Below are 26,271 nucleotides of genomic sequence, written 5' to 3'. Positions count from 1 at the left end.
TAGTCAGAGGACGTGAAATCACTTACGTCTCTACTTGACCTCTGCACCCACTGCAAGCAGAGAGAAACAGAAACACTTTTTAAACTGGGGTAAACAGAGACACCAGATGACCCCCACAGCTCCACCAAGGCCACTCACTGTGCACCCCGAAACTCCAGCTCTGTCCCGGGACAGAGGTCCCCTTGGGTCAGTGGTCAGTAGTGTGGACCCTAACCCCTTGGGTCAACAGTCAGTAGTGTGGACCCTAACCCCTTGGGTCAACAGTCAGTAGTGTGGACCCTAACCCCTTGGGTCAGCGGTCAGTAGTATGGACCCTAACCCCTTGGGTCAGCGGTCAGTAGTGTGGACTCTGTGCGGTGGTCAGTCTTACTTGGGGCCCCCTCGATCCACAGCGGAGGCCTTGACCACAGGGAGGGTCTGCAGAGCAACCGGCTCAACACTGAGGGAGTTTGACTCCACAGCAGCCTGGACAGCCTCCGCCAGCTGAGAGAGAGAGACAGGTTAATACACAGCAGCCTGGACAGCTGAGAGAGAGAGACAGGTTAATACACAGCAGCCTGGACAGCTGAGAGAGAGAGACAGGTTAATACACAGCAGCCTGGACAGCCTCCGCCAGCTGAGAGAGAGAGACAGGTTAATACACAGCAGCCTGGACAGCCTCCGCCAGCTGAGAGAGAGACAGGTTAATACACAGCAGCCTGGACAGCTGAGAGAGACAGGTTAATACACAGCAGCCTGGACAGCCTCCGCCAGCTGAGAGAGAGAGACAGGTTAATACACAGCAGCCTGGACAGCTGAGAGAGAGAGACAGGTTAATACACAGCAGCCTGGACAGCTGAGAGAGAGAGACAGGTTAATACACAGCAGCCTGGACAGCCTCCGCCAGCTGAGAGAGAGACAGGTTAATACACAGCAGCCTGGACAGCTGAGAGAGAGAGACAGGTTAATACACAGCAGCCCGGACAGCCTCCGCCAGCTGAGAGAGAGAGACAGGTTAATACACAGCAGCCCGGACAGCCTCCGCCAGCTGAGAGAGAGAGACAGGTTAATACACAGCAGCCCGGACAGCCTCCGCCAGCTGAGAGAGAGAGACAGGTTAATACACAGCAGCCTGGACAGCTGAGAGAGAGAGACAGGTTAATACACAGCAGCCTGGACAGCTGAGAGAGAGAGACAGGTTAATACACAGCAGCCTGGACAGCTAAGAGAGAGAGGTTAATACACAGCAGCCTGGACAGCCGAGAGAGAGGTTAATACACAGCAGGACTGACCTCTCTGCGTGTGAAGGACAGACAGGGCCCAATATCCTCTCTGTAGACCCGGTTCATGAAGGCGCTGGTCCGCTCCAGACTGGGCTGCTCCTTCCAGGACAGGAACTCAGCATAAAGGACCGAGTCCAGCTGGAACACACAGAACTAGGTCACAGAACCGGGGCTCCAACACACTGACTAACACACCGACACAGTGAGACTGTGACACACCGACACACAGAGGCTCTGACACACAAGCTACACACTGAGACTGTGACACACTGACTAACAGAATTACACACTGAATGACTAACACACTGAGTCTCTGACACACTGACTGACACACTGAGGCACAGAGACTAAGACACACAGACACACCCACTGTGACACACTGAGACTGTGAAACACTGTCACACTGTAACACTGAGACACACTGAGACTCTGACACACTGTGTAACACTGAGACACTGTGTCACACAGTCACATTGAGACTCTGACACACTGTCACACTGAGACACACTGACACGCTGTGTCACTGAGACACAATGAGACACTGTGTCACATTGAGACACTGAGACACACTAAGACTCTGTGTCACACTAAGACACACTGACACGCTGTGTCACTGAGACACAATGAGACACTGTGTCACACTGAGACACTGAGACACACTAAGACACTGTGTCACACTAAGACACACTGACACGCTGGGTCACTGAGACACAATGAGACACTGTGTCACACTGAGACTCTGACACACTGTGTCACACTGAGACTCTGACACACTGTGTCACACTGAGACACACTGAGACACTGTGTCACACTAAGACACACTGACACGCTGGGTCACTGAGACACAATGAGACACTGTGTCACACTGAGACTCTGACACACTGTGTCACACTGAGACTCTGACACACTGTGTCACACTAAGACACACTGAGACTCTGTGTCACACTGAGACACACTGACACGCTGTGTCACTGAGACACACTGACACGCTGGGTCACTGAGACACAATGAGACACTGTGTCACACTGAGACTCTGTGTCACACTAAGACACACTGACACTCTGGGTCACTGAGACACAATGAGACACTGTGTCACACTGAGACTCTGACACACTGTGTCACACTAAGACACACTGAGACACTGTGTCACACTGAGACGCACTGACACGCTGTGTCACTGAGACGCACTGACACGCTGTGTCACACTGAGACTCTGACACGCTGTGTCACACTGTCACACGGAGACGCTATGTCACACGGCCGGCCCACACGCTCACACACCAGCGCCCCGGGGGCGGGGGGCGGGGTTACCTGGCGCAGGCGGGGCGCAGGCCCCTCCCCCTCGGCGGGCCAGCGGGGCTCGTAGGTCACGCTGTGGGCCCGGCCCGGGAGCACACACACAATCAGAGAGAGGAGAGCAGGAGCAGCCGACTGAGAGAGACAGGGGACAGAGACTGCGGAGGGTTAGTGCGGGAGGGGAGACCGGGGTACCCCACCGCTCGGCACAGCCAGAGGAGACGCAGCAGCTCAGCGAGAGAGTGAAGCACCGAAGCCCCGCCTGCCCGAGGCTTCCCATTGGCTCACCTCGCGGCCCTCCTTCCCCATTGGCTGCAGGGGGGCGGGGGGCAGGGCCGGGGAGCCAGCGCTCTTGTTGCGGACGTGCCCCCCACTGCGGCGGGGCGCCCCCCCCCGGGCCGGCGGAAGCAGCTGGGGGTGCAGCTGCGGGTTGGGGGAGGCGGGGGTGGAGGTCAGGACCAGAGTCTTCAGGGCAGAGACCTCCGCCTGGAGAACATCAATCTGAGAGGGGCGCAGGAGACACAGGAAGTGGGGTTACCCGACGGGCGCTCGGTCTGCACCCCCAGACCCCACAGGCGCTTGCAGTGGCCGCCGGACAGACTGACCTTGCCCTGGGCCTCCCTCAGCTGTTTCTCTGCTGCTGCCTGCTTCCTGCTGGCCTCGTGCACCATCTTATTGGCTTCCTGAGGGAAACGACAGAGAGGCACAATGGTTCCCGACTGGGTGCCACTCAGGGTGAGGGGCGCTCGAGGCCGGGGCTCACCTCGAACAGGCTCGCCGTGAGCTCCTCCAGCTCCTGCTCCAGCTGGTCTCGAACCCGGGACAGCCGCTCGCACTCCTCGCCCTTGAGCTGCAGTTCCTGCAGGAGAGAGCCTGGCTGTCACCCCAAAGTCACCACACTCAACACAACCCCTAATCACCCTGACCTGTGTGTGTGTGTGTGTGTGTGTGTGTGTGTGCAGGGGAGCAATGTGTGTGTGTGTTAGGGGGGACAGTGTGTGTGTCTCTGTGTGTGTGGAGGGGGGGGACAGTGTGTGTGTATGTGTGCAGGGGAACAGTGTGTGTGTGCGGGTGTGTGTGTGTTGGGGGGGACAGTGTGTGTGTGCAGGTTAGTGCGTGTTGGGGGGACAGTGTGTGTGTGGGGGGGTGTGTGTGCGTGCGGGTGTGTGTGTGGGGGGGGTGACAGTGTGTGTGTGGGGGGGGTGACAGTGTGTGTGTGTGTTGGGGGGTGACAATGTGTGTGTGTGGGGGGGTTGACTGTGTGTGTGTGTGTGTGCGGGGGTGTGTGTGTGTTGAGGGGTGACTGTGAGTGTGTGTGTGGGGGGGTTGACAGTGTGTGCGGGGGTGTGTGTGTGTGCGGGGGTGTGTGTGTGTTGAGGGGTGATTGTGTGTGTGTGCGGGGGTGTGTGTGTGTTGAGGGGTGACTGTGAGTGTGTGCGGGGGTGTGTGTGTGTGTGTGTGGAGGGGGGGGACAGTGTGTGTGTATGTGTGCAGGGGAACAGTGTGTGTGTGCGGGGGTGTGTGTGTGAGTGTGTGTGGGCAGGAGGGGGTGCCAGTGTTCCTCCAGGACAGACCCCAGTGTCTCGTACCCTCTGAGCTGCGGTCAGCTGCTCCCGCAGGATCTCGGAGCCCTTCTCCAGAGAGGAGCTGCGCAGGCGGGACAGACTGCAGCTCTCGGAGCCGTGGCCCCCGGCGCCCCCCGGGACCCCCGGGACCCCCGGGACCCCCGGGACCCCCTCGCCCAGCGGCATCGGGGCAGCTTGACCGCCCGCCCCACAGCAGGGCTCCAGATTCACCAGCCTGGGGAGAGAGGACAGGTCAGCAAACCCTATCACACAGCACCCCCTGTCCTCCACTATGCCACCACACCCCTCTCTCTCCTGACAGTGTCCCGGGACAGCACCCCTCTCTCTCCTGACAGTGTCCCGGGACAGCACCCCTCTCTCCCCCTGACAGTGTCCCGGGACAGCACCCCTCTCTCTCCTAACAGTGTCCCTGGACAGCACCCCTCTCTCTCCTGACAGTGTCCCGGGACAGCACCCCTCTCTCTCCTGACAGTGTCCCTGGACAGCACCCCTCTCTCTCCTGACAGTGTCCCGGGACAGCACCCCTCTCTCCCCGACAGTGTCCCTGGACAGCACCCCTCTCTCCCCCTGACAGTGTCCCGGGACAGCACCCCTCTCTCTCCTGACAGTGTCCCGGGACAGCACCCCTCTCTCCCCCTGACAGTGTCCCTGGACAGCACCCCTCTCTCCCCCTGACAGTGTCCCGGGACAGCACCCCTCTCTCTCCTAACAGTGTCCCTGGACAGCACCCCTCTCTCCCCCTGACAGTGTCCCGGGACAGCACCCCTCTCTCTCCTGACAGTGTCCCGGGACAGCACCCCTCTCTCCCCTGACAGTGTCCCGGGACAGCACCCCTCTATCCCGCTGACAGTGTCCCTGGACAGCACCCCTCTCTCTCCTGACAGTGTCCCTGGACAGCACCCCTCTCTCCCCCTGACAGTGTCCCGGGACAGCACCCCTCTCTCTCCTGACAGTGTCCCGGGACAGCACCCCTCTCTCCCCCTGACAGTGTCCCGGGACAGCACCCCTCTCTCTCCTGACAGTGTCCCTGGACAGCACCCCTCTCTCCCCTGACAGTGTCCCTGGACAGCACCCCTCTCTCTCCTGACAGTGTCCCTGGACAGCACCCCTCTCTCTCCTGACAGTGTCCCGGGACAGCACCCCCGTCTCCCCCTGACAGTGTCCCTGGACAGCACCCCTCTCTCTCCTGACAGTGTCCCGGGACAGCACCCCTCTCTCTCCTGACAGTGTCCCGGGACAGCACCCCTCTCTCCCCCTGACAGTGTCCCGGGACAGCACCCCTCTCTCTCCTGACAGTGCCCCTGGACATCACCCCTCTCTCCCCCTGACAGTGTCCCGGGACAGCACCCCTCTCTCCCCCTGACAGTGTCCCCGGGACAGCACCCCTCTCTCTCCTGACAGTGTCCCGGGACAGCACCCCTCTCTCTCCTGACAGTGTCCCGGGACAGCACCCCTCTCTCTCCTGACAGTGTCCCGGGACAGCACCCCTCTCTCCCCCTGACAGTGTCCCGGGACAGCACCCCTCTCTCTCCTGACAGTGTCCCTGGACAGCACCCCTCTCTCTCCTGACAGTGTCCCAGGACAGCACCCCTCTCTCCCCTGACAGTGTCCCTGGACAGCACCCCTCTCTCTCCTGACAGTGTCCCTGGACAGCACCCCTCTCTCTCCTGACAGTGTCCCGGGACAGCACCCCTCTCTCCCCCTGACAGTGTCCCGGGACAGCACCCCTCTCTCTCCTGACAGTGTCCCTGGACAGCACCCCTCTCTCCCCCTGACAGTGTCCCGGGACAGCACCCCCGTCTCCCCCTGACAGTGTCCCTGGACAGCACCCCTCTCTCCCCTGACAGTGTCCCGGACAGCACCCCCGTCTCCCCCTGACAGTGTCCCTGGACAGCACCCCTCTCTCTCCTGACAGTGTCCCTGGACAGCACCCCTCTCTCTCCTGACAGTGTCCCGGGACAGCACCCCTCTCTCCCCCTGACAGTGTCCCGGGACAGCACCCCTCTCTCTCCTGACAGTGTCCCTGGACAGCACCCCTCTCTCTCCTGACAGTGTCCCGGGACAGCACCCCTCTCTCCCCCTGACAGTGTCCCTGGACAGCACCCCTCTCTCTCTGCTGACAGTGTCCCGGGACAGCACCCCTCTCTCTCCTGACAGTGTCCCTGGACAGCACCCCTCTCTCCCCCTGACAGTGTCCCTGGACAGCACCCCTCTCTCTCCTGACAGTGTCCCAGGACAGCACCCCTCTCTCCCCTGACAGTGTCCCAGGACAGCACCCCTCTCTCCCCTGACAGTGTCCCTGGACAGCACCCCTCTCTCTCCTAACAGTGTCCCTGGACAGCACCCCTCTCTCTCCTGACAGTGTCCCGGGACAGCACCCCTCTCTCTCCTGACAGTGTCCCTGGACAGCACCCCTCTCTCCCCCTGACAGTGTCCCGGGACAGCACCCCCGTCTCCCCCTGACAGTGTCCCTGGACAGCACCCCTCTCTCCCCTGACAGTGTCCCGGGACAGCACCCCTCTCTCTCCTGACAGTGTCCCGGGACAGCACCCCTCTCTCTCCTGACAGTGTCCCGGGACAGCACCCCTCTCTCCCCTGACAGTGTCCCTGGACAGCACCCCTCTCTCCCCTGACAGTGTCCCGGGACAGCACCCCTCTCTCTCCTGACAGTGTCCCGGGACAGCACCCCTCTCTCTCCTGACAGTGTCCCTGGACAGCACCCCTCTCTCTCCTGACAGTGTCCCTGGACAGCACCCCTCTCTCTCCCTGACAGTGTCCCTGGACAGCACCCCTCTCTCTCTGCTGACAGTGTCCCTGGACAGCACCCCTCTCTCCCCTGACAGCGTCCCGGGACAGCACCCCTCTCTCTCCTGACAGTGTCCCGGGACAGCACCCCTCTCTCTCCTGACAGTGTCCCAGGACAGCACCCCTCTCTCCCCCTGACAGTGTCCCGGGACAGCACCCCTCTCTCCCCCTGACAGTGTCCCTGGACAGCACCCCTCTCTCTCCTGACAGTGTCCCGGGACAGCACCCCTCTCTCTCCCCGATAGTGTCCCGGGACAGCACCCCTCTCTCCCCCTGACAGTGTCCCTGGACAGCACCCCTCTCTCTCCTGACAGTGTCCCGGGACAGCACCCCTCTCTCCCCTGACAGTGTCCCTGGACAGCACCCCTCTCTCTCCTGACAGTGTCCCGGGACAGCACCCCTCTCTCCCCCTGACAGTGTCCCGGGACAGCACCCCTCTCTCCCCCTGACAGTGTCCCGGGACAGCACCCCTCTCTCTCCCCGATAGTGTCCCGGGACAGCACCCCTCTCTCCCCCTGACAGTGTCCCTGGACAGCACTCCTCTCTCTCCTGACAGTGTCCCTGGACAGCACCCCTCTCTCCCCTGACAGTGTCCCTGGACAGCACCCCTCTCTCCCCCTGACAGTGTCCCGGGACAGCACCCCTCTCTCCCCCTGACAGTGTCCCTGGACAGCACCCCTCTCTCCCCTGACAGTGTCCCTGGACAGCACCCCTCTCTCCCCTGACAGTGTCCCTGGACAGCACCCCTCTCTCCCCTGACAGTGTCCCTGGACAGCACCCCTCTCTCCCCCTGACAGTGTCCCTGGACAGCACCCCTCTCTCCCCCTGACAGTGTCCCTGGACAGCACCCCTCTCTCCCCCTGACAGTGTCCCTGGACAGCACCCCTCTCTCTCCTGACAGTGTCCCTGGACAGCACCCCTCTCTCCCCTGACAGTGTCCCGGGACAGCACCCCCGTCTCCCCCTGACAGTGTCCCTGGACAGCACCCCTCTCTCCCCTGACAGTGTCCCGGGACAGCACCCCTCTCTCTCCTGACAGTGTCCCGGGACAGCACCCCCGTCTCCCCCTGACAGTGTCCCTGGACAGCACCCCTCTCTCTCCTGACAGTGTCCCGGGACAGCACCCCTCTCTCTCATGACAGTGTCCCGGGACAGCACCCCTCTCTCCCCCTGACAGTGTCCCTGGACAGCACCCCTCTCTCTCCTGACAGTGTCCCAGGACAGCACCCCTCTCTCCCCCTGACAGTGTCCCGGGACAGCACCCCTCTCTCCCCCTGACAGTGTCCCTGGACAGCACCCCTCTCTCTCCTGACAGCGTCCCGGGACAGCACCCCTCTCTCTCCTGACAGCGTCCCGGGACAGCACCCCTCTCTCCCCTGACAGCGTCCCGGGACAGCACCCCTCTCTCTCCTGACAGCGTCCCGGGACAGCACCCCTCTCTCTCCTGACAGTGTCCCGGGACAGCACCCCTCTCTCCCCCTGACAGTGTCCCGGGACAGCACCCCTCTCTCTCCTGACAGTGTCCCTGGACAGCACCCCTCTCTCTCCTGACAGTGTCCCGGGACAGCACCCCTCTCTCTCCTGACAGTGTCCCGGGACAGCACCCCTCTCTCCCCTGACAGTGTCCCGGGACAGCACCCCTCTCTCTCCTGACAGTGTCCCTGGACAGCACCCCTCTCTCCCCCTGACAGTGTCCCTGGACAGCACCCCTCTCTCCCCCTGACAGTGTCCCTGGACAGCACCCCTCTCTCTCCTGACAGTGTCCCGGGACAGCACCCCTCTCTCTCCTGACAGTGTCCCAGGACAGCACCCCTCTCTCTCCTGACAGTGTCCCGGGACAGCACCCCTCTCTCCCCCTGACAGTGTCCCTGGACAGCACCCCTCTCTCTCCTGACAGTGTCCCGGGACAGCACCCCTCTCTCTCCTGACAGTGTCCCGGGACAGCACCCCTCTCTCTCCTGACAGTGTCCCGGGACAGCACCCCTCTCTCTCCTGACAGTGTCCCTGGACAGCACCCCTCTCTCTCAGTCCGGGCTGCCCGGCGCGGCGGCCATGCTGCTGCAGGGTCCGACCGAAGGAAACATTTTCAGTTTCGGGCTGGACGCCGGACAGGAAATAAGAGCGATACCAGCAGCTGTGCCTCCGCCCGGCCGCAGTCCCGGCTCCGCACGCAGAAGGAAGCCCCTCGCCGGCTGTCGCTGCAGTCCCAGCTCCCCTCTCCGCCGGCAAGGCGCTATAAATCTCAGCCGCGCCGTATTTACAGCAACAATTTCGACAGGAAAGCAATCAAATCACAGTTACGTCACGCCCTGCACGGCCCACGTGACGCACAAACATTCCTCCAGCTGCAAGATCACGTGACCGACCTCTCCCTCCCCTGCTCGCGTGCGCTTGCTTTCCCGAAGTGAGACAAACAGCTTATGGGCCACGTCTAAGTACTGGGACCGGTCCACTCCCGGCCTAAACTCTCAGAGCGTCGAGAGAAGGACAATTGCGAGACGGGCTTTTCATTTATTAATGCCATTATTATCCTGAGACAGACTACTTCACGTTTGAATGCCAATATTGGCTTGAGGTCAAGCTCACTGTACCACTTTCTCTGACAGGAGATCACACACTGTATTATTATTATTGAGAGACAGGCTCACTGTCTGTTCCTCAGGCTGTGACAGGAGATCACACACTGTATTATTATTATTGAGAGACAGGCTCACTGTCTGTTCCTCAGGCTGGGACAGGAGATCACACACTGTATTATTATTATTGAGAGACAGGCTCACTGTTCCTCAGGCTGTGACAGGAGATCACACACTGTATTATTATTATTGAGAGACAGGCTCACTGTCTGTTCCTCAGGCTGGGACAGGAGATCACACACTGTATTATTATTATTATTATTATTGAGAGACAGGCTCACTGTTCCTCAGGCTGGGACAGGAGATCACACACTGTATTATTATTATTGAGAGACAGGCTCACTGTCTGTTCCTCAGGCTGTGACAGGAGATCACACACTGTATTATTATTGAGAAACAGGTTCACTGTCTGTTCCTCAGGCTGAGACAGGAGATCACACACTGTATTATTATTATTGAGAGACAGGCTGTCTGTTTCTCAGGCTGTGACAGGAGATCACACACTGTATTATTATTATTGAGAGACAGGCTCACTGTCTGTTCCTCAGGCTGGGACAGGAGATCACACACTGTATTATTATTATTATTATTATTATTATTGAGAGACAGGCTCACTGTTCCTCAGGCTGGGACAGGAGATCACACACTGTATTATTATTGAGAAACAGGTTCACTGTCTGTTCCTCAGGCTGAGACAGGAGATCACACACTGTATTATTATTATTGAGAGACAGGCTGTCTGTTTCTCAGGCTGTGACAGGAGATCACACACTGTATTATTATTATTGAGAGACAGGCTGTCTGTTTCTCAGGCTGGGACGGGAGGTCACACACTGTATTATTATTATTGAGAGACAGGCTCACTGTTCCTCAGGCTGGGACGGGAGGTCACACACTGTTTTATTATTATTGAGAGACAGGCTCACTGTCTGTTCCTCAGGCTGTGAAGGAGATCACACACTGTATTATTATTGAGAAACAGGTTCACTGTCTGTTCCTCAGGCTGAGACAAGAGATCACAAACTGTATTATTATTATTGAGAGACAGGCTCACTGTTCCTCAGGCTGGGACAGGAGGTCACACACTGTATTATTATTATTGAGAGACAGGCTCACTGTTCCTCAGGCTGGGACAGGAGGTCACACACTGTATTATTATTATTGAGAGACAGGCTCACTGTCTGTTCCTCAGGCTGGGACAGGAGATCACACACTGTATTATTATTATTGAGAGACAGACTCACTGTTCCTCAGGCTGGGACAGGAGATCACACACTGTATTATTATTATTGAGAGACAGGCTCACTGTTCCTCAGGCTGTGACAGGAGATCACACACTGTATTATTATTATTGAGAGACAGGCTCACTGTCTGTTCCTCAGGCTGGGACAGGGAGATCACACCACTGTATTATTATTATTATTATTATTATTATTATTGAGAGACAGGCTCACTGTTCCTCAGGCTGGGAACAGGAGATCACACACTGTATTATTATTATTGAGAGACAGGCTCACTGTCTGTTCCTCAGGCTGTGACAGGAGATCACACACTGTATTATTATTGAGAAACAGGTTCACTGTCTGTTCCTCAGGCTGAGACAGGAGATCACACACTGTATTATTATTATTGAGAGACAGGCTGTCTGTTTCTCAGGCTGTGACAGGAGATCACACACTGTATTATTATTATTATATTGAGAGACAGGCTCACTGTTCCTCAGGCTGGGACAGGAGATCACACACTGTATTATTATTATTGAGAGACAGGCTCACTGTCTGTTCCTCAGGCTGTGACAGGAGATCACACACTGTATTATTATTGAGAAACAGGTTCACTGTCTGTTCCTCAGGCTGAGACAGGAGATCACACACTGTATTATTATTATAGAGAGACAGGCTGTCTGTTTCTCAGGCTGTGACAGGAGATCACACACTGTATTATTATTATTGAGAGACAGGCTGTCTGTTTCTCAGGCTGGGACGGGAGGTCACACACTGTATTATTATTATTGAGAGACAGGCTCACTGTTCCTCAGGCTGGGACAGGAGGTCACACACTGTTTTATTATTATTGAGAGACAGGCTCACTGTCTGTTCCTCAGGCTGTGACAGGAGATCACACACTGTATTATTATTGAGAAACAGGTTCACTGTCTGTTCCTCAGGCTGAGACAGGAGATCACAAACTGTATTATTATTATTGAGAGACAGGTTGTCTGTTTCTCAGGCTGTGACAGAAAATCACACACTGTATTATTATTATTGAGAGACAGGCTCACTGTCTGTTCCTCAGGCTGGACAGGAGATCACACACTGTATTATTATTATTGAGAGACAGGCTCACTGTTCCTCAGGCTGGGACAGGAGGTCACACACTGTATTATTATTATTGAGAGACAGGCTCACTGTTCCTCAGGCTGGGACAGGAGGTCACACACTGTATTATTATTATTGAGAGACAGGCTCACTGTTCCTCAGGCTGGGACAGGAGGTCACACACTGTATTATTATTATTGAGAGACAGGCTCACTGTTCCTCAGGCTGGGACAGGAGGTCACACACTGTATTATTATTATTGAGAGACAGGCTCACTGTCTGTTCCTCAGGCTGGGACAGGAGATCACACACTGTATTATTATTATTGAGAGACAGACTCACTGTTCCTCAGGCTGGGACAGGAGATCACACACTGTATTATTATTATTATTATTATTATTATTATTATTATTATTATTATTATTATTATTATTATTATTGAGAGACAGGCTCACTGTTCCTCAGGCTGGGACAGGAGGTCACACACTGTATTATTATTATTATTGAGAGACAGACTAACTGTTCCTCAGGCTGGGACAGGAGATCACACACTGTATTATTATTATTATTATTATTATTATTATTATTATTATTATTATTATTATTATTATTATTGAGAGACAGGCTCACTGTTCCTCAGGCTGGGACAGAAAATCACACACTGCACACTGGATAGAGCCAGATCTCCTTAGACGTCTGTCTCTTTCTGCCTGTCCCTCTCTCTGCCTGTCTCCTTCTCCATGACCTGGGCTGTGGACAGAGGGCTCGTACTGTGTGTCTCCCAGAGGAGGCTGTGTGCAGTGGGGGAGGCAGTGGGTGCCCTCCTGGGTGTCAAGACCTTGGGGCTTCTCTAGAGTTGGACTGACAGTCAGGCTGAAGGTGAAGTTCCAGGAGCTCCTGCACTGAAAACAGACTGCAGATACTGCCTGGGCTTCTCTGAGCACTGGATCACAGGGTGCCACAAGAGCACTGAGCCACAGTACCTTCAGAGCACCAGCAGAGGGAGACAGAGAGGCACAACGAGCAGGGCGATTGTGATTCAGAGCATTCCAGTGCTGAGAGACCCAGTGTGCACTGGGCACCAGTCTTCATCCACACATGAGTGTGGGATTAGCTCCAGGGTTGTGAAACGCGCTGCAGTTTGTGTGAGTGTGTGTGAGATTAGCCTCAGCCTCACAAGGCAGCTTTGTTGGACAGAGCGATTAGCACATCAAGTGACCGGAGGCGTAGGCGTCCGTTTCTGTGCCCAAGTCCCTGCTCGTTCGCTCGCTCACTCTCAGACCCTCCACTCCGCGGTGCCCCACTGTGAGTATGATCAGCAGCTCGCTAACCGATCAGCCAATCAATTATCCAGGTAGTGTTCGCTCCCAGCGCAGGAGTCAGAGAGAAGCATGAGAATCTGCATGGTCATGTCGAACCACTGTAAGTCCAAAATTATAAATCTGTTTACACACAGACAAGGAATTCAATGGGAAGTTACTCTGATGAGGGAGTGTTAGTGTGAAGTTACAGAGGAGCTGGACTGAGTGTCTCTACAGTATCTCCAGCTCTGATGAGGGAGTGTTAGTGTGAAGTTACAGAGGAGCTGGACTGAGTGTCTACAGTATCTACAGCTCTGATGAGGGAGTGTTAGTGTGAAGTTACAGAGGAGCTGGACTGAGTGTCTCTACAGTATCTCCAGCTCTGATGAGGGAGTGTTAGTGTGAAGTTACAGAGGAGCTGGACTGAGTGTCTACAGTATCTCCAGCTCTGATGAGGGAGTGTTAGTGTGAAGTTACAGAGGAGCTGGACTGACTGTCTACAGTATCTACAGCTCTGATGAGGGAGTGTTAGTGTGAAGTTACAGAGGAGCTGGACTGAGTGTCTACAGTATCTCCAGCTCTGATGAGGGAGTGTTAGTGTGAAGTTACAGATGAGCTGGACTGAGTGTCTCTACAGTATCTCCAGCTCTGATGAGGGAGTGTTAGTGTGAAGTTACAGATGAGCTGGACTGAGTGTCTACAGTATCTACAGCTCTGATGAGGGAGTGTTAGTGTGAAGTTACAGATGAGCTGGACTGAGTGTCTCTACAGTATCTACAGCTCTGATGACGGAGTGTTAGTGTGAAGTTACAGAGGAGCTGGAATGAGTGTCTACAGTATCTACACCTCTGATGAGGGAGTGTTAGTGTGAAGTTACAGAGGAGCTGGACTGAGTGTCTCTACAGTATCTACAGCTCTGATGAGGGAGTGTTAGTGTGAAGTTACAGAGGAGCTGGACTGAGTGTCTCTACAGTATCTCCAGCTCTGATGAGGGAGTGTTAGTGTGAAGTTACAGAGGAGCTGGACTGAGTGTCTCTACAGTATCTACAGCTCTGATGAGGGAATGTTAGTGTGAAGTTACAGGTGGGTTGTTTCTACAATCTGTTCTACAGATTGAAGATTTAAATTCTTGTTTTATGTTTGTCTGCTTATTGACTAAATTTCTTTTCACTTTTTTCCTGTCTGTGTTTTAGGAATGAATTGTGTCCATATGCCACCGTCAGTGTGTCAGAAAACCTCTTCATCAGTAACTGTGTTAATCAGGTTGTGTGTCATTCAGCGGTTTGCTCTGCAGTGGCTCAGCCTGTCCTATAGGGGGCAGTGATGACAGTGACATACTCCCGGTGTGTGGCCGATGCTCGACTGGGCACTTTCTCTCACCTCCTCCTGCGCTGGAGAGGCAGCATCTACAAACTGCTGTACAGAGAGCTTCTCATCTTCACCATACTGTACTTCTCTCTCAGCGCCCTCTACAGGTAACGAGCTGCACTTCAACATCTGGCTGTAGATAGAGGAGATTGGAGAGACAAGTGGGCAGGGGAAGAGAGTCTGGAGGCCAGTACACAGAGAAAAGGAAGTGAGGAGAAACAATGTATCCTACAGATATCTAACCCTAACCCTAACACTAATCTGCAGAAGTCTAACCCTAACCCTACAATGACCAGACTCTAACCCTAACCCTCCACAGTGATCCAATCCTAGTGCCAACCTCTAGCAATCCAACCCTAATCCTACAATTGTCTTGGACTGACCTCCACCAATCTAACCCTAACTCTACAGAGATCTAACCCTTACTCTACATATTTCTAAGCCTAACACTAACTCTAGAGATCTAACCCTAACCCTACAGCAATGTGCCTGATTGAAGATGTGCCTGGCTTGTGTCCTCTCCTATCTGCAGGTTTATCTTACCGGACAGACAGAGGCGCCTGTTTGAGAAATTGTCCCTGTATTGCAACCGCTATGCTGAGCTCATCCCTGTCTCCTTCGTGTTAGGTGAGACTGCACTGAACACTGCACACTGGACACTGGCACCACCCACGAAACACTATGCACACACTGAACACTGTACACACTCAGTACTATATACTCTTGTTTTTACCTGAATATTCTGAATACAAAAGTTTGTACAATGTATAATATAAAGACTCAGACCAGCTCCTATGAACTTCACACTAACACTCCCTCATCAGAGCTGGAGATACTGTAGAGACACTCAGTCCAGCTCCTCTGTAACTTCACACTAACACTCCCTCATCAGAGCTGTAGATACTGTAGAGACACTCAGTCCAGCTCCTCTGAACTTCACACTAACACTCCCTCATCAGAGCTGGAGATACTGTAGAGACACTCAGTCCAGCTCCTCTGTAACTTTACACTAACACTCCCTCATCAGAGCTGTAGATACTGTAGAGACACTCAGTCCAGCTCATCTGTAACTTCACACTAACACTCCCTCATCAGAGCTGTAGATACTGTAGACACTCAGTCCAGCTCATCTGTAACTTCACACTAACACTCCCTCATCAGAGCTGGAGATACTGTAGACACTCAGTCCAGCCTCCTCTGTAACTTCACACTAACACTCCCTCATCAGAGCTGTAGATACTGTAGAGACACTCAGTCCAGCTGATCTGTAATTTTGCACTGAATCTCACTGCATGAAATACTGAACATTGTTCACACAACAATGAGTGCAAAGCACAGCACACTGAACTGTGCAATGGCACTTTGAACACTATCAGGATGGAAGTCCCTGCTGCCTCCACCAGAGGGCCCCCTTCCCCACAGCTGCAGGTCCCTGTGGCTCATTGTGTGAGAAGGGGATGAAACTCCTTGGTGCAGGTCATTGCAGCACCTCCTCATGGTTCAGAGCTAGAAGGACACTCTGTCTGTAGAGCTGTAAATATGACCCCCAGTTCCTCCTGGAAATACCACACGTGAACATCTGCCTACCGCGTGCTCAGGGTTCGAGTTCTTGAACAGGGAGGTACCTGATACCACAGGGCACAGGCATGCTCAGACTGTGCAGAGAGCAGCCCGGCACAGCCCTATGTGTGCGTGCGTGTATGTGTGTGTGTGTTCTCAGTGTGATATTCAGTCTGTGTGTGTGTGTTCTCAGTATGTCACTCTGCGTGTTGTGTTCTCAGACTGCTCTGCGCTCTGTGTGTGTGTTCTCAGAATGCTCTATGTGTGTGTGTGTGTTTGCAGTGTGCTCTGTGCTCTGTGTGTGTGTTCTCAGTGTGACAGTCTGTGTGTGTGTTCTCAGACTGCTCTGTGCTCTGTGATTTGTGTGTGAGTGTTCTCAGTGTGCTCTGTGCTCTGTGTGTGTGTTCTCAATGTGCTCTGTGTGTGTGTTCTAAATGTGCTCTGTGTGTGTGTTTCTCAGCGTGCTCTGCACTCTCTCTATGCTCCAGGTTCTACGTGACGCTGGTAGTGTCCCGCTGGTGGGGGCAGTTTGAGAGTGTGCCCTGGCCCGACAGGCTGGGGGGGCTGGTGTCTGGGCTTGTGCGCGGCGCGGACGATCAGGGCAGGCTTATGCGACGCAACTTAATGCGCTACGCCAACCTGTCAGGCCTGCTGATCTACCGGTCTGTGAGCACCGCTGTGTACAAGCGATTCCCCACCATGGAGCACCTGGTGCAGGCAGGTACAGTACAGCACACTGCAACACATGGGAGAACAGCACAGTGTAGTACAGCGCAGTGGAGCGGAGCTAGTCCGGACACGGTGACGTCATGGCCCTCCCTCAGCTGCCTGGGCTGGGGGAGCTCTCCTTTAGCTCACTCGGCTGGTTCCCTGTTGCGTTACACCCGGAGACCCGGGTTCACGCCCCAGGTGTAACGGGAGGAAACGGGCAGCAAGCAGCAAAGGGCAAGAGCCCCATGTGGAACAGCACTGGTCACAGCAGCACAGTATGGTACAGTACATTGTACAATAGTACAGCACAGTAACCCGTTCTCTCAGGCTCGTGAGTGTGGAGGAGCCAGTGTGCTGTAGACTGGTGCAGTACAGTAACCTGTCAATTCAATTCAGTTCAAACTGCTTTATTAGCATGACCGATGGGTACAATCAGTGTTGCCAAAGCAAATAAAATAATAAAATGAACATGGAACAAAACGTAAAATAAAATCTACAACAGAGACATGTCATAAAATATTTACATATACTGTAAACATATTGAGCATTATTGAGAGACAGGCTCACTGTTCCTCAGGCTGTGACAAGAGATCACATACTGGGCTGCCAGTTCAACTGAGTTCCCTCCTCCCTCTCCCAGTAGGATTGGGACCCGTTGTGATTCTGGCAGGTGTGGGAACTCTGGGATTAGATTTCTGAGTTTAGGGAAGAATGTTTCTCTAATCCCAGAGTATCTGTCACAGTGCAGTAGGAAGTGCACCTCTGTCTCTATTTCTCCCCGCTGGCAGTGGGAGCACAGCCTGTCCCCTCTGGGCAGCCAGGTCTGCCTGTGTCGCCCAGTTTCTATGGCCAGGCTGTGGTCACTGAGCTTGTACTTCATCAGGGTCTGTTTCTTTTTGCTGTTTCTTATCTTGGTCAAACATTCGGCTAGTGTTTATTGTCTGTTTAGGGTTCTGTAGCATTCCAGTTTATGTTGTGTTTGTGTGTGTGTCCCAGTGTGTGAGATATTGCTGTTGATCTGTGCTGTGATGTGCTTGTGTCTGAGTTGTGGTGCTCTAGCAGTCCTGTCCTGAGGCTGGTTAGTGTCGGTGTGGCTCAGGTCAGTGAGCCTCAGGACCAGCTGGCTCAGGGGGCTCTGTTTTGGGCTCAGCTCTTGGCTCAGAAGGGCTTTGTGGTGGTAGGAATTTTGGTCACTGTTTTTAGGTGTAGCCAATACTTTAATACTCTCTTCTGTATGTTTATCAATAGTGGGTACTGGCCTAATTCGGCCCTGCATCCGTTGTTAGGTGTTTTTCTCTGCACATGGAGGATGTTTCTACAGATCTCCATGTGCAGAGTTTCTGTGAGGTGTTTGTCCCATTGAGTGTAATCCTGGTCTGTGAGGGGACCCCACACTTCACTGCCATATAGAGCAATGGGTTGGATTACACTTTCAAATATTGGAGCCAGATTCTTGTTGGTGGGTTGATGTTGAAGAGCCTCCTTCTTATTGTGTAGAAAGCCCTGAGTGCCCTTCTCCCTCAGTACCTTCACTGCCAGGTCAAAACTCCCAGAAGAGCTGATGGTGAGATGATGAGCTGTCTCTCTCTCAGGGCTCATGACTGCGGAGGAACTGGCGCAGCTCCAGGCTCTGCCTTCGCCCCACAGTAAGTTCTGGGTGCCCTGCGTGTGGTTCGTGAGCCTGGCACAGCGGGCAAGAGCAGAGGGCCGCATCAACAACGACGTGGCGCTGCAAGCCATCCTGAACGTGAGTCCGACTGTCTGTCTGCGGCAGTGTGTGAGTGTGACAGTTAGTGTCTGTGAGAGTGTGTGAGTCTGAGTGTGAGAGTGTGAGTGTTAGTATGTGTTTGTGTGTGTCTGAGTGTGTGAGAGTGTGTGTCTGAGTGAGAGAGTGCGAGTGTTAGTATGTGTTTGTGTGTGTCTGAGTGTGTGAGAGTGTGTGTCTGAGTGAGAGAGTGCGAGTGTTAGTTTGTGTGTGTCTGAGTGTGTGAGAGTGTGTGTCTGAGTGTGAGAGTGCGAGTGTTAGTATGTGTTCGTGTGTGTCTGAGTGTGTGAGTGTTTGTGTGTGAACCCCCCCTCAGGTATCCAGGGAAACTCCCTGACTTCTCCTTTGAGACACAATGTGCTCTGATTCAGCTGGCTGGCCGGTGAGGAAGTGAGACTGCTCTGTGCAGCTGTGCGGAGCGTGAGGGCGCAGGGGGTCGGTGAGGCAGAGTGGGAGAGATCAGACACTCTTCCTCTTTCTAATTCGGATTCTCATAACAGATGAGCTAGTGAGGCCAAAGCAGAACCAGATAGCAGAACATTTACAGACATTTACAGCACATATGGTAGAACATTTACATACAACAATTAAACATTATTGAGAGACAGGCTCACTGTCTGTTGCTCAGGCTGTGACAGGAGATCACACACTGTATTATTATTATTGAGAGACAGGCTCACTGTCTGTTCCTCAGGCTGGGACAGGAGATCACACACTGTATTATTATTATTGAGAGACAGACTCACTGTTCCTCAGGCTGGGACAGGAGATCACACACTGTATTATTATTATTGAGAGACAGGCTCACTGTCTGTTCCTCAGGCTGGGACAGGAGATCACACACTGTATTATTATTATTGAGAGACAGACTCACTGTTCCTCAGGCTGGGACAGGAGATCACACACTGTATTATTATTATTGAGAGACAGGCTCACTGTTCCTCAGGCTGGGACAGGAGATCACACACTGTATTATTATTATTGAGAGACAGGCTCACTGTCTGTTCCTCAGGCTGGGACAGGAGATCACACACTGTATTATTATTATTGAGAGACAGACTCACTGTTCCTCAGGCTGGGACAGGAGATCACACACTGTATTATTATTATTGAGAGACAGGCTCACTGTCTGTTCCTCAGGCTGGGACAGGAGATCACACACTGTATTATTATTATTGAGAGACAGGCTCACTGTCTGTTCCTCAGGCTGGGACAGGAGATCACACACTGTATTATTATTATTGAGAGACGGGCTCACTGTCTGTTCCTCAGGCTGGGACAGGAGATCACACACTGTATTAGTATTATTGAGAGACAGGCTCACTGTCTGTTCCTCAGGCTGGGACAGGAGATCACACACTGAATTATTATTATTGAGAGACAGGCTCACTGTCTGTTCCTCAGGCTGGGACAGGAGATCACACACTGTATTATTATTGAGAGACAGGCTCACTGTCTGTTCCTCAGGCTGGGACAGGAGATCACATACTGTATTATTATTATTGAGAGACAGGCTCACTGTTCCTCAGGCTGGGACAGGAGATCACACACTGTATTATTATTATTGAGAGACAGGCTCACTGTTCCTCAGGCTGGGACAGGAGATCACACACTGTATTATTATTATTGAGAGACAGGCTCACTGTTCCTCAGGCTGGGACAGGAGATCACACACGCACTGTATTATTATTATTGTGTTATCTAATCTTTCGTATTCGTAAACAAAGAGCTTGATTGGTGTGACAAATGACAGTGTTGCCAAAGCCACTTCCTCTGTCTCTCCCTCTCTCTAGGAGCTGAACTCTCTGCGCACTCAGTGCATGAAGCTGTACAGCTATGACTGGATCAGTCTGCCCCTGGTCTACACCCAGGTACTGATCTGGGACAGGGCACACGGCCCCCTGGGTCTGGGATGCTCTCTGTGGATAACGCTTGTGCCCAAGGCGTCAGCTGCTGTGTGAACTGCGGACAGTGTCTTAGTGTGACACGACACCCTTGAGAGCAGTAGGTAGTAGTTAGCTCCTGCCCTGTTGTCATGCAGAGATGGTTACTAGGCGCTGTGTTGCTAGGTGGTGACGGTTGCCGTGTACAGCTTCTTCCTGGCCTGTCTGATTGGCCGCCAGTTCCTGGACCCCGCCCAGGGCTACCCGGGCCACGACCTCGACCTCTGCGTGCCCGTCTTCACCCTCCTGCAGTTCTTCTTCTACGCCGGCTGGCTGAAGGTGAGGCCCCGCCCCCGTCCCCGTGGCGACGTCGCCGCGGTGACGGCGGCGTGGCTGACGCCTGCCGTGGTCCCCCCCAGGTGGCCGAGCAGCTGATCAACCCCTTCGGCGAGGACGACGACGACTTCGAGACCAACTGGCTGGTGGACAGGAACCTGCAGGTCAGGGGGGCCCTGGGGTCAGGCTGCCGGTCGGCTGCGGCCCGGTCCGGCTGCCCACTCGCCGCTCTCTCGCCCGCCAGGTGTCGCTGCTCTCGGTGGACGAGATGTATGACAGCGTGCCGGCCCTGGAGAGGGACCAGTACTGGAACGAGTCGGAGCCACAGCCCCCCTACACTGCGGCCAGCGCCGAGCACCGCAAGCCCTCCTTCATGGGATCTGCGCTGGACATCAGGTGAGAAACACTGGAGCAGCACTGGCCTCCTCTCTCCTTCCCCTCTCCTCTCTCCTCTCTCCTCTCTCTCCTCCCTCTCTCCTTCCCCTCTCCCCTCTCCTCCCTCTCTCCTTCCCCTCCCCTCTCTCTTCTCTCTCTCCTCCCTCTCTCCTTCCCCTCTCCTCTCTCCTTCCCCTCTTCTCTCTCTCCTGTCTCCTTTCCCCTCTCCCCTCTCCTCTCTCTTCTCTCTCTCCTCCCTCTCTCCTTACCCTCCCCTCTCCCCTCTCCACTCTCACCCCTCTCTCCTCTCCTCTCACCCCTCTTCTCTCCTCTCCCCTCTCCCCTCTCTCCATTCACTTCAGCTCAAGGTGCTTTATTAGCATGACCGATGGGTACAATCAGTGTTGCCAAAGCAAATGAAAGTACTATTTACATTAAACAAAACAAAAAATAAAAGTAAAATAAAATCTACAGACATATTACAGACATTTACAACAAAGACATTATAAAATATCGACATATACTGTAGGCGGCTGGAGCATTATTGGGAGACGGACTCACTGTTCCTCAGGCTGTGACAGGAGATCACATACTGGGCTGCCAGTTCAACTGAGTTCCCTCCTCCCTCTCCCAGTAGGATTGGGACCTGTTGTGATTCTGGCAGGTGTGGGAACTCTGGGACTAGATTTCTGAGTTTAGGGAAGAATGTTTCTCTAATCCCAGAGTGTCTGTCACAGTGCAGTAGGAAGTGCACCTCTGTCTCTATTTCTCCCCGCTGGCAGTGGGAGCACAGCCTGTCCTCTCTGGGCAGCCAGGTCTGCCTGTGTCGCCCAGTTTCTATGGCCAGGCTGTGGTCACTGAGCTTGTACTTCATCAGGGTCTGTTTCTTTTTGCTGTTTCTTATCTTGGTCAAATATTCGGCTAGTGTGTATCTCCCCTCTCTCCCCTCTCGTCTCCCAGCGTGCCGAAGGAGGAGATGGAGTTCCAGTCCACCCTGGAGCAGATAAAGGAGCATGAGGAGGCCAATCACTCCACCCCCCTGCTGGGGGCGCTGCTGGGGGTCCACTCTCCCCGCTGCCTGCGCCCCTCGGCCCGCGCCAGCCTGCTGCGCCGCCGCCCGGGGGCGCCCCTGGCTCGCGGCCCCCTGCTCCCGCCCCCCGGCCCCCCCACGCCGGAGCTGGCCTTCTCCTCACTGCCCCTGCTGGAGCGGCCGGGCTCCTACAGCTGCCCGCAGACGCCCATCCACGGCGCCGCGGCGCGCCGGCCCCCCGCCGCCTTCCCCTTCCCCAGCGCGGAGGACCAGCCCCCCCCGGCCTCCCCCCTCACCCCCTGGCTGCCCCGCCGCCCCCCCCCCGCGCTGCACAGCCCGGCTGGCCCCGCCAGCGCCCGGGGGGGCCCGGAGGGGGCGCAGGTCTTCTTCTTCCCCCCCCCCACCCCGCTCCTGCCGCACCCCCCACCCACCCGACTGCATGGCAACGGCAGCAGCAGCCAGGCCGGTGCAGCAGGTAACCATGGCTACAGCAGCAACCACAGCACCGTTAGCAACCTCAGCCTCCTGACCGCTGACTCCGCCCCCCAGCCCCCAGCCAATCAGCAGGCCTTTCCCAACGACTCCGGCATCTCATTGGGCGAGGGAGACCTGCTGGGCCGACTTCTCCTGGACAGGACGAGAGGGAATCTGAACACGCCAAATGGCAAACTGGACACAGACCAGCACTGACCAGTAGAGACCCCTCTCCCATCAGCACCGATCCCCCTCACACCAACACTGACCAGTACAGAACACCACTCCCACCAGCACAGATCCCCTCACACCCACACTGACCAGTTCTGTACACCAGTCACACCAGCAGTCCCCGGTCAAGGAGAGGAGCCCGCTCCAACTCCAGCACAGAGCTGGACACAGCTGTTGTGGGCTAATAAAGGACTGAACTGAGCCCGTGTTCACATCGTTCTTCTGCGCCCAGGACACACTGACCACAGGACACGACACGTCAGAATCAGCTTCCAGGTTTATTGTAATTAATAAAACAAGCAGGAGCAACAGGGGTCTGTCCAGCTGAAGGGCAGCCAGGCCGAGTCAGACAGAGAGACAGGTCCAGTCTGGTCAGAGCTCGCTGTGCTGGACAGGGGACTGGGACGGGGGCTCGAACCCGGAGCCTAGCTGCGCTCCTTGCCCAGCGTGTGCTTGTCGAACAGGTACTCCGCCAGCCCGTTCTGTGGGGCGCCCATGCGACGCAGGTTGGAGATCCAGTCGCTCAGCTCCTTGATGGACTTCACCTGCTCGTCCAGGTAGTGAGTCTCCAGGAAGTCACACATCTGGGGGGACAGAGGCAGGTGAGAGGTGAGACCCCAGGGTCAGGGGTCACTCGCGTACAGGTCAGTGTGCTCAGAGGGTCAAGGGTCAGAGGTCAGGGGACACTCATGTGCGAGTCGATGTGCTCAGAAGATCAGGGGACACTCACGTGAGGGTCACTGTGCGCAGAGGGTCAGGGGACACTCATGTGCGAGTCGATGTGCTCAGAAGATCAGGGGACACTCACGTGAGGGTCACTGTGCTCAGAGGGTCAGGGGACAGGGGACACTCACGTGCGGGTCACTGTGCTCAGAGGGTCAAGTGTCAGAGGACAGGGGACACTCACGTGCGGGTCGTTGTGCTCCGAGGCCACCTTGTGGATGTCCAGCAGCGACTGGTTGACGCTCTTCTCCAGCTGCAGGGCACACTCCAGCGCCTCCAGCCCACTGCCCCACTCGTCCCGCTCCGGCTTCTGCAACAACACCAGCTGTCTCAGCGGCGCCCACAGACACACACAGACACACACAGACACACACAGACACACACAGACACACACAGACACACACAGACACACACAGACACACACAGACACACACAGACACGTACCCGGATGTCCTGCAGGAAGATCTTGCCACCACGCTGGTTCTGCAGGCCCATGAGCTTCTCGGCGTGCTCCCGCTCCTCGTGAGACTGGTGCTTGAAGAAGCGCGCAAAGTTGTGCAGCGCGACATCGTCCCGGTCAAAATAGTACGCCTACAGCAACAACAACAACACACCATCACCCTGTCCCACTGCCTCCCTCTCTCTCCCTCAGCTCTGCCCCTCGGCCCCACTGCCTCCCTCTCCCTCCCTCAGCTCTGCCCCTCGGCCCCACTGCCTCCCTCTCCCTCCCTCAGCTCTGCCCCTCGGCCCCACTGCCTCCCTCCCTCCCTCCCTCAGCTCTGCCCCTCGGCCCCACTGCCTCCCTCTCTCTCCCTCAGCTCTGCCCCTCGGCCCCACTGCCTCTCTCTCTCTCTCTCTCAGCTCTGCCCCTCGGCCCCACTGCCTCCCTCCCTCCCTCCCTCAGCTCTGCCCCTCGGCCCCACTGCCTCCCTCTCTCTCCCTCAGCTCTGCCCCTCGGCCCCACTGCCTCCCTCTCTCTCCCTCAGCTCTGCCCCTCGGCCCCACTGCCTCTCCCTCCCTCCCTCAGCTCTGCCCCTCGGCCCCACTGCCTCTCTCTCTCTCTCTCCCTCAGCTCTGCCCCTCGGCCCCACTGCCTCCCTCTCTCTCTCTCAGCTCTGCCCCTCGGCCCCACTGCCTCCCTCTCTCAGCTCTGCCCCTCGGCCCCACGGCCTCTCTCTCTCACCATGGACACGTAGACGTAGGAAGCGTACAGCTCCAAGCTGATCTGGCGGTTGATGGCCGCCTCACACTCCTGGTGGAAATTCTGTCGCACCTGGGAAGTCATCTCTGCAGAAACTGTAACAGACCATCGATCCTCGATCAATAATCACTCCCAGAGCCCCGGGAGTCCAGACTCCTGTGCAGACTGATCCGCTCCAGGACTCGGCAGCAGCCAGACCGCTGGGCAGGTGGGGGGAAACCCGGCCTGGAGTCACGTGAGGAGCTGGATCAGTCCAACACCTGCACACAGGTCCAGCCCTGAACCCAGAGCCCTGCTGACGCCATTACTGGAGCACAGGACTCACGGAGGCGGCACAGTAACTTACCTGTCACTCCGATGAGCCTGATTCAATAGAGAGACGGGAGCAGAGAGATGTTTTTGTTTCATGTTAATTTTATTTGCTTTGGCAACACCGGTTGTACCCATCGGTCATGCTAATAAAGCACTAATAAAACGGAGGGACAGGGACAGAGACAGACAGGAGCGGCGGGACAGGGACAGAGACAGACAGGAGCGGCGGGACAGGGAGACTCAGACAGACAGGAGCGGAGGGACAGGGACAGAGACAGACAGGAGCGGCGGGACAGGGAGACTCAGACAGACAGGAGCGGAGGGACAGGGACAGAGACAGACAGGAGCGGAGGGACAGGGACAGAGACAGACAGACAGGAGCGGAGGGACAGGGACAGAGACAGACAGACGGGAGCGGAGGGACAGGGACAGAGACAGACAGACAGGAGCGGCGGGACAGGGAGACTCAGACAGACAGGAGCGGAGAGACAGGGACAGAGACAGACAGGAGCGGCGGGACAGGGAGACTCAGACAGACAGGAGCGGAGAGACAGGGAGAGAGACAGACAGGAGCGGCGGGACAGGGAGACTCAGACAGACAGGAGCGGAGAGACAGGGACAGAGACAGACAGGAGCGGAGAGACAGGGAGACTCAGACAGACAGGAGCGGAGAGACAGGGACAGGGACAGAGACAGACAGGAGCGGCGGGACAGGGAGACTCCAGTCCCGGTATTGGGCTCCAGAGGCGCCTGCCCGAGCTCTCCGAACAAGAGACGGGAGCGGGAGGCCGACACTCGACCACAGAGCACAGCTGGAAGCCGCGCGCCCCGGACCCCGAGCCCCCGCGCGGCGGCGGCCCTCTCACCTGGCGACCTTGACTGCGCGGCGGCTGGAGCTCAAGATGGAGGCCGGTCTCGGCTGTGCGGCGACAACAGCTGGAGCTGACAAATTAAGGGTCGCGAAGAAAGCGAGGATACTGATTTTAGATTACGTAATTAGTGAAGATTTGAGGGTGACGTGGGGACACACAAGCGGTTGCCGGGTTGCCGTTCAAGCACTGTTGAAGCAGGAAACCGTCACTCCGCCGAGGATCCGTCA

General features: G+C 55.6%; 3 protein-coding genes across 10 annotated transcripts in view; 1 reads left to right on the top strand and 2 right to left on the bottom strand.

Moving 5' to 3' along the window:
• The window catches only part of rab3il1 (RAB3A interacting protein (rabin3)-like 1), an 8,708-nt gene extending 4,399 nt beyond the window's left edge, over window positions 1–4,309 (bottom strand). For 2 of the 7 annotated variants that reach the window (XM_069181562.1, XM_069181563.1), the window contains exons 1-8: window positions 4,148–4,309; window positions 3,322–3,417; window positions 3,164–3,241; window positions 2,847–3,059; window positions 2,574–2,693; window positions 1,272–1,400; window positions 371–483; window positions 27–50 (exon numbers count right to left, since the gene is read on the bottom strand). In XM_069181562.1, coding sequence (XP_069037663.1) covers window positions 27–50; window positions 371–483; window positions 1,272–1,400; window positions 2,574–2,693; window positions 2,847–3,059; window positions 3,164–3,241; window positions 3,322–3,417; window positions 4,148–4,309 — 935 coding nt within the window. The remainder of the gene's footprint in view (window positions 1–26; window positions 51–370; window positions 484–1,271; window positions 1,401–2,573; window positions 2,694–2,846; window positions 3,060–3,163; window positions 3,242–3,321; window positions 3,418–4,147) is intronic. The other 5 variants (XM_069181564.1, XM_069181566.1, XM_069181567.1 and 2 more) reach the window with 3 other exon arrangements.
• best1 (bestrophin 1) lies at window positions 4,283–23,391 on the top strand. The gene is made up of 10 exons (XM_069181561.1): window positions 4,283–4,375; window positions 12,663–13,324; window positions 14,397–14,678; window positions 15,104–15,198; window positions 18,435–18,589; window positions 20,401–20,478; window positions 20,677–20,829; window positions 20,910–20,990; window positions 21,071–21,222; window positions 22,162–23,391. Exons 3-10 carry the CDS (start codon window positions 14,527–14,529, stop codon window positions 22,919–22,921), a joined length of 1,626 nt encoding a protein of 541 aa, XP_069037662.1. The 5' UTR covers window positions 4,283–4,375; window positions 12,663–13,324; window positions 14,397–14,526; the 3' UTR covers window positions 22,922–23,391.
• Window positions 23,196–26,271, bottom strand: LOC138224411 (ferritin, heavy subunit). Of its 2 annotated transcripts, none has more exons than XM_069181570.1 (5): window positions 26,039–26,268; window positions 24,843–24,955; window positions 24,104–24,250; window positions 23,844–23,969; window positions 23,196–23,520 (listed from the first exon to the last, which is right to left on the bottom strand). In XM_069181570.1, exons 2-5 carry the CDS (start codon window positions 24,942–24,944, stop codon window positions 23,362–23,364), a joined length of 534 nt encoding a protein of 177 aa, XP_069037671.1. In that variant the 5' UTR covers window positions 24,945–24,955; window positions 26,039–26,268; the 3' UTR covers window positions 23,196–23,361. The 2 variants fall into 2 exon arrangements, with proteins under 2 accessions (XP_069037671.1, XP_069037672.1); XM_069181571.1 differs by having other exon boundaries at window positions 23,407–23,520; window positions 23,791–23,969; window positions 26,039–26,271.

The sequence above is a fragment of the Lepisosteus oculatus genome, chromosome 21, assembly GCF_040954835.1.
Source record: "Lepisosteus oculatus isolate fLepOcu1 chromosome 21, fLepOcu1.hap2, whole genome shotgun sequence".
Lineage (NCBI taxonomy): Eukaryota > Metazoa > Chordata > Actinopteri > Semionotiformes > Lepisosteidae > Lepisosteus > Lepisosteus oculatus.
This window is presented reverse-complemented; position numbering and strand designations above follow the sequence as displayed.